General features: G+C 32.7%; 1 protein-coding gene across 1 annotated transcript; it reads right to left on the bottom strand.

Moving 5' to 3' along the window:
- Positions 1 to 1,542: 1,542 nt before the first annotated feature.
- On the bottom strand, positions 1,543 to 2,895 carry LOC136980552 (G-protein coupled receptor Mth2-like). Its single transcript, XM_067276680.1, has one exon. The coding sequence runs from the start codon at positions 2,859 to 2,861 to the stop codon at positions 1,560 to 1,562; it is 1,302 nt and encodes a 433-aa protein (XP_067132781.1). The 5' UTR covers positions 2,862 to 2,895; the 3' UTR covers positions 1,543 to 1,559.
- Between the last annotated feature and the right edge of the window lie 10,192 nt (positions 2,896 to 13,087).

The raw sequence follows: 13,087 nt of genomic DNA, 5'->3' as shown, positions 1-13,087 counted from the left end.
TGCTAAGAGACCAGAACCTACGTCATATGCGATGTCTCAGACCTATTTCAAGTTTTCTGTAGTTTCACAATGCCGGGCTGCTATGTTAAATTATATCTTCAATTTATTGAATTTAAAATTTATAAACAACTTACGGCGTGCTCAGCAGAAAATAATACAAAAAACCAGCACCTGATCACTCGCTGAGAGGTATTTATTCTTAACACAAACGTTTTCAATCCAATCAATGGATCATCATCAGGTAAATTAGAACATTACAAAAAATAGAACAACAAGTTCAAAATACAAAAATATAACGGCTAACCAATATGTAACTAACAGCACAATAACGTTTCTAAATATCGAAAAATTAATAAAAATGCTGCTAAAATTAAAAATAAAGAAATAATATATAACAAACAAATAGCGTATACAAATACAAATAGTTTATGCTCTCCACCTTAAATTAGTAGTGGTTTTCTTACATATATCATACTTTTTACAATAGAGTTGTGCCGGACATCTATTTAACACTTTTAAGGAGAAACATTTTGAATGGAATAACATTACTTCCGGTTTGCATCAAAATTTCATGTATAGTTTATCGGGGCTTCCTGCCCGTAAGTTTTCTCTATGCTTTCTCATATTTCATCTATCTCCATTCTTAAGATTAAAAAAAAAAAAAAAAAAAAAAAAGGACGGACATTGGACAAACAACAGTTGGAATTTATTGATTTAAAATTTTTTAAAATTGCAACCCAATAAGAAATATGTTAATTACGAACAATAACGAAATTTAAAATGTACCGTGTAATCATAATAAAAGAATACATATTAGATGTTATTAGAAAGATCGTTAAGAGTCAAAATGCAAATAAATTTGGCATTATTATATATGAAGACTTTATATATGAAAGCTTTTTAAAAATAAAATATGATAAGAGATGGCGCCACTAAAATCTTAAATGTTGCCGACAAAGTTGAGCAACTCGTTACAGGTTTAGTGTGTGGAAACCGGTTAATATCTAACGTTGTTTGATTTAAGTACTACAACTTAAACGTCATAAAACAATAATTTCATATTTATCACCGTAGAAAAATTGTTGAGAATAATGCTAATTCGAAGCGAAAAAATGTTTTATTCTTTGTTTTAGTTTCATCTATTTTCATAGTAAGCATCTGTTGCCTATGCTATTAACTATTGCACTATTCTACTGAGCAGTTCAATAGAATAGCGCATACATTTCGAGTGTAAATATATTTTTCCGCAACAATAGTAAATTTTATTCGAAAAAATTCATTATAATAAAAAAGATTTGAATGCCATTTACTGATAAAGTTTTAAATATTTTGATTTTGTTACTAATGTAAAATCACCAGCATTTGTACATTTTAATAAGTATCTTAAAACAAATTTATTTATTTTACAAAATATTCAACGCAATAAATAACAAGAAAACAAATTGAAAAAAATGTTCAGTGACATGAAGATGAACTGTACGTGAAAATCTTTCATACACGACCCCATCAAAAATTCTATTTTTTTTAACATTACCACCTTTTGTAATGGTTTCGTTTGCTTAATATCTTATCTTGCAAGATGAATTGGAATTGGTGGTGGTAACAGTGGATTTATTAGAACTGGATCTCCGTTCTTCACTACGAAACGTGGATAACGAAGCCATGGACTTTCTGAATCGACGGTATCGATGAAGTAAAATCGTTTTGGTTTTACTAAATCTAGTGAAAGCCACAAAAATAAAAGCACCCTGAAGCGTCACCACCGAAATCATAATGAATTGGATTACCACCGAGGATATAAAATACGTCAGCAGTCCAAAAATCCATCCTACACCCATTATAATTGCAAGTTTTACACACAAAACAAACTTTTTCTTTCTTCCATTGTTTTGGTTATCGACTTTCATGAAACTTGAGAATATTATATGAGCACTGAATACAAAGAATAAAATATTTATAAATATTAGCAGACCTATGGGAATGGCAAAGAAGACAACCATGGACCACAGTCGAGTAAACCAACATATCCGTAAACGTGACTTAAATCCCGGTTTTAAATCTTCGGGAAATATTGCATTTTCTTCTCCTGTGATCACTACGGCCAAGAACAATGCCGGAATACCCCAGGAATATAAGGAATAGAAGAAAAACGTCTTGAGTTCCGCCTGTTTCGACATCAACCGCAGTTTAGTTGTAGCTTGTCTGAAGGAACGAAACACATTGAAGGATATTGCATTTATCCAGAAGAAAGACGTCATCATAAAATAATAACCGGCTAATCCCAGAGGGTAGCATGTCCAAGTGGATGTGAATTTTATCCTTCCAATCATGAAAATTAAATTAGCTACGAGCATAGATAGGGCGAGCGATACTATATTTTTACCCGGTAAATTCCTCATTTCTGGTACTAAAATATATGCTATAACGTGCAATAATAAACAAACGACAGACAACGAGAGACCCACAACAGTGGTAATTTGTAAAATTTCTTGCATGTAGCAATCTTCTTTATGTTCTTTAATGAAAATCTGTGGAAAACACACGTATACACCATTCTCGGTTAGATAATAATCTCCTCGTGAATAAAGTCCTCGATGAGAAAGAAATGAATAATTCGGAATGTACACAGTTTCATTTTCTAGTATTTGAAAATGTTCGAATTCGATTAATGTTTTCAGACACGACAGAAACTGCTCACTATAATATCCGTATTCTTCTGCATTCGTTTCTGTGTAATTATAAATTTCAGAAACTAAACTTTCTGTAGAATTTAGAGTCAATTCTCCTTCACTTATGACGACTTGTGTTAACTTTGATAATATAGGAAAAATTATCAGGAACGTCTGGATGCTCTTCTTCATCTTCCAAGTAGTTGAAGCTCTTCTTTAAAAACAGATTTTTATCTACAATATAAACAGTAAACGAATTAATTCATTTATAAAATTCCAATAAGCAAAACTTCTAAATTTGTTAACACTTTACTTCAAAACAACTCAGGAGTTTTATATTATATAAATGATATTAATAAACTTACAAGGACAACTAACACGTTGAATTTCCTATAATCAGTCAGCAGACAAATCACATTAAACTCTATTGTGTTTGAATTATATTATAGTAGAATCTTATAACATAATTTTATGTGATTTTATACCACGATATACTAATATAGAGCATTACTAATTTCTGCAAAGCATTAAGAGATTGCTTAGAACAGTGATACTTAAGTTACGATGCACGCATCGGTGAAAATACCAGACACCTTTTCTAAGTTTCAAGTTGTTGCTTAACCGGAGGAAATTGTATTTTTTACTTCATAATTTCAATCTCAGGAATTTCTAAGATTACTTTTTTCTGAGAAACACTAGAATTATATTGTAAATATTAATAGTAGGGGTCGGATGAGACCATTAAATGTAAGTAAATAATCAACGAAAAAGATTTATACGTGACTCGAATTATATTCGACCTTGATTTGTGTGCTGCAAGATCGACCTTGGACAGATAAAAGGTCACTCGAATATTTTTATGCATCATAAAATGCAGGGATAAAAACAATTCGAAAGTTTTATATTCATCTTTAATATTTATTTTATTTTTATTATAAAAAATGATCGAAAATCTTTTATAAAACCTTTAACATGAAATTAATATCAACTTTAGTCAAAGGCTAATCTTAGATGGGCTGCAATTTGAGTAAATCGTAAACCTAGAAATTCCCACTGTTGTCTGTCCGTTTGGCTGTCTATGCTTCCTAAATCTCGAGAACGGAGTTAGGTAGATAAAATTCGAGAGTAGATGTTGAAAGCTTTGGTGCAGGAAGCACCGATTACCTAAAAAGTAACTTTCGTTGCAAACCGGAAGTTACGTCATTTTAATTCAAAGATTATGCCCTCAAAAGTGTTCGATAGATAACCGGCACGACTCTATTGTTAAACGAAAAGTTTGATATACAGAAAGATGAACCTATTAATTTGAGGTAGAGAGCATATATTTTAATTTAAATAAATTAAAAAGATGATTAAAAATTGCAGCTCAGCATCGTGACAATGTCACAATAAATAATTGCTCGTTTATATAGTGTTTATATATTGTCAGTATTGTCAATATATATTAGACGTATACTGTATATTGCTTTTTAATGTGGTTGTTTTCAAGTGATAGCAACTGCAAAAGAAGAAATACGAAAACGAAGAAAATCGCAAATGAAATTTTTTTCCTGGGTTATTTTAATGTAATAATTTAAGATTTATAAACTTTAAATTAAGTATTTACAATCAATATCTGGCTGACAAGTGTCGAGTGGATGAAACAATTGAAAACTGCCCAGCCCGTTATTGAGTGGGGTTTCCCGTATTAACAACATGAAATTTCGCGTGTATAACAAGTGAATAGAGGTCATTTTCTCGTAGCAAGTCTTCCCTCTTTGTAGTCTCCCATTGCATAATACAATCAACCTCTACAACCTCATATTTAAGTGAAAAATTAATAAATTTTTTCTCATTTATAATATCGAACAATAATATAATTTTCTTATTTTTTGTCATTGTATTTTGTAATAATTTAATTTCATATGCAGATAATACGTAGATGAAACTCTAATATCAAGGACGTTCAACAACAGGTTTCTGCTTACTACAAAACATAATTTCTTTCTTTGTATATATATAAATTTCCTTTAATATTATATTCATTAAAACTTGTAAACTTCTCTATATTTGTACAACGTTGATAAATAAACAGAATAATTACTTTACAATTTCTGTAAACATGTTGAATGAATGTACCTTTTTCTCATCAATATCAATCAACTTTGAATAAAATTAATATATGTTTCCTTTATACAAGAGTGCTTTAGAAAACATAAAGATAATGTTAGGCGTATCGAAATATCAAAGATAAACTGAAAATATTTTGAACGTTTCTTATAATTTAACCTCTTATGATCTAAGCCTAAACATATTTAAATGTTCAATTTATATCTATAATCTATTTTTGAACGATTTATATGCAAATTAAATTGTAAAAGTCATGATTATTTTCGAAAATAAAAATACACTATTATTTTAAAAATATAAATACTATTCGAATGATTATATTCAATACTTAGAAAATACAATCTAAACGCCTATATAAAATGCTACATCTTCATATCGATACATAGAAGAGGGTGACTCACGTGATTTATAATTCTAAAAAATATATATAATTTATTTAATTTATACATATTCGTATGTGGAAATCCTAAAAATTCTCATGTTTTTCCCGTATTAATATACTGTGACCTTGTAAAATCGGTCAATGTCACCTTTGCATATACGCGTGTAATTTTATTAGAAATATATCTATATATTGATTTCATAAACTGTTAATTTAATTTACCCGTTAGAAAGCTAATTATTGCTATATAAAAAGAAAACATACTGCAAGCTTCTAATATATAAATTCGGTATATAATATTAAAAATGTAAATAAAGGGTAAAAATAAAAGTATTTTAATTAAAATTAACGATTCTTATGCTTAATTTAATTAATAATTAAAATATTCTCAGTAATCATATCAATAAATGAGAGTTTAAAACCTTGACGTTTACTATACAAATAGCGTTATCCACTTTTTAAATATTAAATTAATAAAGGTAGAAAATACTATCAAACTATTTTTAACAAATGAATATACTTTTGACTTATTCTGAAACCGTGTCTTCTAATTATTCTTCACTTCGCAATTAGGTGCATAAGTACACACTGGGCTTTTTAACATTATTCTTTATTTAGGTATATCTTACACACCGATACGCGTTTTGGGCATACGCCTCTCTTCTGTCGCTACATCATAAAATATGAATATTTTCCATATTAAAAATATTATATAATGGTAAATTAAACGCGCATCGGTGTGTAAGATATTTTTAAATAAAGAGTGATGTTAAAGATGCTCAGTGTGTACCTATACACCCAGTTGTAAAGTAAAATATAAACAAATATACGCTAAATTTGATAATTTAATTATATTTTTAATGCAGAATAATACAAAAATAGTGTAGTAATATACAGCAGAAAAAAATTACTCACTTCAATTGTTAAATAGGTAAACACACACGTCCATCGATTTATATTGTAGTACACGGCGTAAGGAAAGACGAGAATAATGAATATATATTCACGTGTTGGCACGTTAATCAGGAATCCCGGAAAAATCCCATCGTTCGTCTTCCGTGACGCCAATCTACTTCCGATTGTGTCATACGTGACCTCATTCAATGCGCTTCCGATCTACTTGAAAATTTCGAGAAAATTGTTTAGTATACGTACAAGATTACGATATTTTAAAATAAACAATCTATGAATGGTAATCTTATATGACGAAGCATATTTAGTACTTTTAATTGTAGGATTTATTGTGAAAATGCTAAATCATTTACGTATAAAATAAATTTTAAGGCTATATTTTAGTTAATTTATTGTTAAATCAGTTGTAAACGATATATATATGCATTAAACTCATATTACAGATTCCTATACGTTACATATAAAAAGCTATACGTAGGATTATAATTACTTACATGCATTTCTTGAAACAGTTTCAGTCAGAATTTTTACTGTTTGCACTATATTTAATTAGTAAAATACCTATTATACGGCTTTTTAATGTCGAAAATACGGAGTGAATAATATTATTGTAGCTTTGAAAGTTTTTTTCCACTTCGATATTTCAAAATTCTTAATGTAAGTGTATAAGGTACAACCAGTTTCAACATAGAAAATTTATACAGAGATAAAAAAAAACAAATTAAGTGCAATGACACTTAACCACTCAAAAATTTTATCAATTATACTTATTTATATATATATATATATATTCTTCTTCATTTAATCTTATGTTAAAATAGGGTTTGGGTCCCGGGACGTCTCCTGTCTCGGCTCCCGGGACTTTACGGTCAAGGCTCAAGACTCAAGACACGCTTGTCGAAATTGTATTGTAATAATTTTATTTTCAAAAAGTCATAATAAACTTTATTAGCTTTCCGCACTCCGTCATTGAGAGCGCCTTCTGTTAGCTTAACGAGTAATTACTTGATGCTCCTACGTAACTTACTGAGAACACAATAAATGCGTTCGCCGCCATATTGTTATTTTGTGAGGTTTGTTTATGAGATCGTTATATTTGTAACTGTCTGTGTCAGCACTGTCAGCTCAGTCAGTTAGTCGTCAATTTCACTTTTTGAGGTGACGTGCTGTGCGCGGTTGTGTTGCGACGCTCTTGTGGAAACGACGCCCATCTCATGTAAGTTTAAACAAACACTAGATTTTGTTTACTTCAGTTAGACGTTTACATTGAATGAGATTTGTTATTTTATATAATAAAACAGTAATTGATATGATAGTGATACTCAGTAAACAAAGATATAACATTAATTTTGGATTATTATTATTGTTACAGATCGTGAACAAATTTAAATAGATACCAATCTATTCATTTAATATGGAACGTATAGCAAAACATTATAAAAAATGAAAATAATAATAAACGAATCTACCGCACACTGCTCATTATGTCCAAAACAAATTTCATGCAAAAGGTCGAATACTACAGGCCTTGACGACAGGCACCTCCAAAGAGTCCACAATATTTTTGTAAATCAACCGGGGGAATCAAAATCAGTTATACAGCCTGGGTCATCTTTCAAACCGGAATCGAAAAAAAAAAATTAAAACTGAAAAGCAATCTACAATAATAGGATATGTTGCAAAAAAGTCTTTGCCTGAAATAATTTCCCGCTTGGCGGCAAAGGATGGACTTACAATAAGGACAATCACAAAGAGTAAATTCATTCGTGACAGTATTATCCAGAGAGGTTATAAAATGCCTAAGAACGAAACTGGTTTTTTCGCATGTCTAGAGAGGGGCAACTGCCCCTCTGCCCCTCTCTGGCGACGCACTTGGATTTGACAGATAGTTTTTTTATATTTTTATACATGAATTTTATTTTTAATTTTTAATATTATATAGGCGTGTGTTAGGCGTAACTCAATCACCTAATATAAAACTTGACATCGCTCAAAATATTATTCAATCCATCAAAATTCTTTGTTGATAGTATAGATATAAATGTTTTCTGTGCATGAAATGAAGCAATCAAAAAAATAATGTGTGGACCATCGAAAATTCGGCAATTCACGACATGATGTCGAATGCGTAAATTCATCTATTTATAACTAAAAATATTCTCGAAATTTTATCAAAAAATGCATTTGCAACAATACCTAAATGAAATTCTTACGCAAGAAAAAAAATTGTACAATTAGGGCAATTTGTATTAAAAATATTAATTATTGTGTTAAGCCTAAAATGTTGTCGTAAGACTTGTAAATAATAATATCCCTCAATAAACTTCTTGTTAAATATTAATTTGTGGAGTGTACTTCTTCAGGTTGTCTCCTTCCGCCTCCATTCCAAATCTGGAAGCCTACAAGCGCGATCGCTCGCGCAACGAAATTTGCGGCCAAGTCGGTTTTTGTGTCTGTCCGAAAAGACACAGTTGTGGGAAACGCCGGGAGGTAGGACGGAAGTCGGACCTCCTTGTTCTCGGCGAATAGGTCGGCAAGACCCGCCCCACTGTCAAGGATGGCTAATTTTGCGCGATATCCCGACTTGTCGGGATCGGTCAGTTACTTGTCAGGTCGAGTGGAAGAGTGTGTGTGGGGTCGTCGATAAAGAAAGGCAATATCCGCATAACAGGACAACACAGATAATGGTTTATTGGAACATAGGAACTACTACAGAAACGCTACGCATCCCGTCCCTAATCGCGGGAGAGAGAGAGCTCACAATTGTTAGGGGATTCATACCTCTCGGTTATCGATTTTGATCGAGAATATACTTCGACTCGGACGTCTTTCTTGGCGGAGCGACAGGTGGGCGGCAGGATTGGCTTGTCGGCGGAGGCTTCGGCGTCTCGACTTGGCCATCGAGTCGGATACGGTGTCGCCGGGCAGTTCGTCTTCTTCGGACGTCAGCTCCCCGTTCTTGAAGATCTCCCCCCTATTTATACTCTAAGTCCCTTCCGCCACGATCACCAATCGCGATCGAGGATGGTGACTTGAGTTCCGTGACTCAGGTCGGATCCTGAGAAGGAGGGAAGTGAGTTTGACGGCGGAAGATTGTACATCCTTCGAAACTTGATCGTTATCGCGGATCTCGATCGTTATCTCCCGAGAGGACTTCGAAATAATTAAAATTTAACATTGGACAGGCCTAATACGGGTCTCACACTGTGGTGTCATCCTGACAGGATACCAAAGAGGTACCAACCCTGCGGTCACACTATTAACTGATATGTCTGTCCTTTAATTTTGAATATTGGCACAAAATTTCTTTCAAGTATTTCAGTAGCACCGAAACTTGTCATTTAGAAGGCCATATTGTGCTTTAAAAAATGTTTAGTGTCAAGAAGAGTCCCATTTAATAGTGATAGAAAAAGTTCGGCAGCAAGTACAACATCCACTTTAACTTTGCCAGAAAAGCAGCAAATCGCCTGTGATCCATTCTTCCACTTCAACTACTGCAATACCCACATACTTTATCTATAGATCCAATATTAGCTGATGACGAATAGTCTAAGTGTGTCATAAATGAAAGCACTTCAGAGTTTCTGCGCCATGGATTTGTCGTTTTTGAGTAGGCATAATACTTCGCTCACACAAATAAATAAAACTCACGAAAATACAGCTAGGCCTAACGAATCACGAACACAATAAGTAACCATACGAATACCCACCATGTGTACTGTACACGTACCGCCATCTAGTAAGATGACGTCGGATTCGATCCCGGGTCCCCCAGAGCGGCAGGCTGCTAACCTTGACCGCTCGGCCATCCGGCCGCTTGTTTAATAGTCTTTTAACGGTCGAGTGAGAAACGCAATGAGTATGTTGATAGGTTCAAGAGAGACAGGTAGACCGTTTAACAATTAACAAAAGTTTAATATAACTATAAGATACAGTATACAGAATTCCACGAAATACAACTAAACTACTCGTGTCAGCACGTCGCTGGTGAAGTTCTCGGGAAGTCGTTCCCATTCTATCCACGTGGAGAGAGAGAGTTTAGATAAGGGCTAACAAAATACCTCTCGGAAAAAGATATTGTCTTTGATTTCTTCTGGAGGAGTATATGAAGTCTTAAAATGAGCCTTGGTCTATGTCGGAAATTAGCGGGACAACTTTACCCCCTACCGTGAAAGTCAATAAACGTTAATTGTTATATGATCCTATTTTCAAATGCTTCTTTCTGTATTGTAAATCGACCAATTGACAAAGTTTTTAGTTTGTTTTACTCATATGAATGTTGTATTTAAGATTTAACCAAGGGCGTCGCCAGCCAATGGGCCAGGGGGGGCAAGATGATATAAATTGATAGAGGATATGAATTGTATGTAGGTAAAATAAAAACGATTCATAAATTTTAAGAAGTTTAAGAAGATTATTTTAATTAAAACATAATCTTATTGGGTTTTTCGCGCGGGAATTATAAATCGGGCAATAAATGACTTAGCATTTAAATAATTTTTTTCGCATGTCTAGGGAGGGGCAACTGCCCGTCTGCCCCCCTTTGGCGACGCCCTTGGATTTAACAGATAGTTTCTTTATATTTTTACACATGAATTTTATTTTTAATTTTTAATATTATATAGGTGTGTGTTAGGCGTAACTCGATCATCTAATATAAAACTTGACATCGCTCAAAATATTATTTAATCATCAAATTCTTTGTTGATAGTATAGATATAAATGTTTTCTGTGCATGAAATGAAGCAATCAAAAAAATAATGTGTGGACCATCGAAAATTCGGCAATTTACGACATGATGTCGAATGCGTAAATTCATCTATTTATAACTAAAAATATTCTCGAAATTTTATCAAAAAATGCATTTGCAACAATACCTAAATGAAATTCTTACGCAAGAAAAAAAATTGTACAATTAGGGCAATTTGTATTAAAGATATTAATTATTGTGCTAAGCCTAGAATGTTGTCGTAAGACTTGTAAATAATAATATCCCTCAATAAACTTCTTGTTAAATATTAATTTGTGGAGTGTACTTCTTCAGGTAGTCTCCTTCCGCCTCCATTCCAAATCTGGAAGCCTACAAGCGCGATCGCTCGCGCAACGAAATTTGCGGCCAAGTCGGTTTTTGTGTCTGTCCGAAAAGACACAGTGGTGTCATCCTGACAGGATACCAAAGAGGTACCAACCCTGCGGTCACACTATTAACTGATATGTCTGTCCTTTAATTTTGAATATTGGCACAAAATTTTTTTCAAGTATTTCAGTAGCACCGAAACTTGTCATTTAGAAGGCCATATTGTGCTTTAAAAAATGTTTAGTGTCAAGAAGAGTCCCATTTAATAGTGATAGAAAAAGTTCGGGAGCAAGTACAACATCCACTTTAACTTTGCCAGAAAAGCAGCAAATCCCCTGTGATCCATTCTTCCACTTCAAACTACTGCAATACCCACATACTTTATCTATAGATCCAATATTAGCTGATGACGAATAGTCTAAGTGTGTCATAAATGAAAGCACTTCAGAGTTTCTGCGCCATGGATTTGTCGTTTTTGAGTAGGCATAATACTTCGCTCACACAAATAAATAAAACTCACGAAAATACAGCTAGGCCTAACGAATCACGAACACAATAAGTAACCATACGAAAACCCACCATGTGTACTGTACACGTACCGCCATCTAGTAAGATGACGTCACTTTTTTAATTCCTCGAAGATTTTGTTAATTAACTAATTATAATTTAATGCCAGTTCTTCAAATATAATAGTAAACCTCAATAATACACTTTTCATAGAGATAATGACTTGACAGAAAGTACTAATTAATGGTTCGCCATCTAGTGAAGAAAGAGACAAGTAAATAGACAGAAATTCGTTGAGGTTTTATTTAATTAATAAAAAAAAATCTGTAGGTTTCATTACTAGTAAACATTCCGGGAATCATAAAACTGCTACAGTTAAAATTTGGTAACGATTGGTAGTTTTCGCGGTTAGTTGGAACAAAGGAAAAATACGTTGTCTCTTTATATAGGCCTAGTAAGTATAGATATAGATTATAAAAGAGCTCACGAGCTTTACATGAACTTGCATCTACGACTAGTGCACCTCGTGGCAGAATGCCCAATGGCGTCATCTCACTAGAGATGTATCCGCTGCCCTCCCATAGCCAAATTATAGCCACGACACTCTCGATGTCCATAGCTCCTTCTCCAAGATTCTAATCACATATATAAAAAGTGTTATTATGAACCTCACAATGGATGACTGGCAAAAGGAGTGGACAGATACAAACACTGGCAGAACCATCTTTACTTTTCTTTCTTCTGTTCACAAGAGACAACACTATAATTACATTGTGGCAAGTCATTGTAAAGCACAAAGAAAAAATATGTATATTCTGACAAAATTGAATAGTCAGAGAATAATAGGACATTCGTTCTTTTCATGCCTGCTCAGCTATGACCCGTTAAAATAAGTCAAAACTTGTTCATTTCGTTCTTTGCACGATTTTTTTTCGCACGCATTATTTAGACAATGAATATATTTTGTTTGCAATATAATTGAAAGCAAGTAATTATGGATGGTAATAAAGCGGGTAGGTGAGCAAAAATTCTAAATATTTTTGTTATGAATACTTTAATTTTGAATAAGATATAACAACCGTAAAAAAAGTGTTTTTCCTTTTGTTTTAAGCGTATTTTTACAATCTAAAAAACATTTGTAGTTCCTGGTGCTTCTCGGTAATTTTTGTTTTAATACAAAGATAATGGTTTACAGCAAACAATACCACAAAAATCAAACGCAAAGATCATGAATTTTCGTTTAGTTTTTAATAATTGCCTATTACTTAAGACTTACTAATGTACTGCTGATTCAAATTATTACTGAGCAGAAATTTGAAGTGTTAGTATGCGAGTTTTAACGGATGTATATTCTATTATTTGTTTATAATCTGACGAAAAAATTTCATTCCCACAAATAAAGTAAATTTTACGTTAGTGACAGTTTTTTAT

The sequence above is a fragment of the Centruroides vittatus genome, unplaced genomic scaffold (assembly GCF_030686945.1).
Source record: "Centruroides vittatus isolate TY-2023 unplaced genomic scaffold, ASM3068694v2 contig_707, whole genome shotgun sequence".
NCBI lineage: Eukaryota > Metazoa > Arthropoda > Arachnida > Scorpiones > Buthidae > Centruroides > Centruroides vittatus.
Note: the sequence above shows the minus strand (reverse complement) of the source record. Positions and strands in the feature narration are given on the sequence as shown.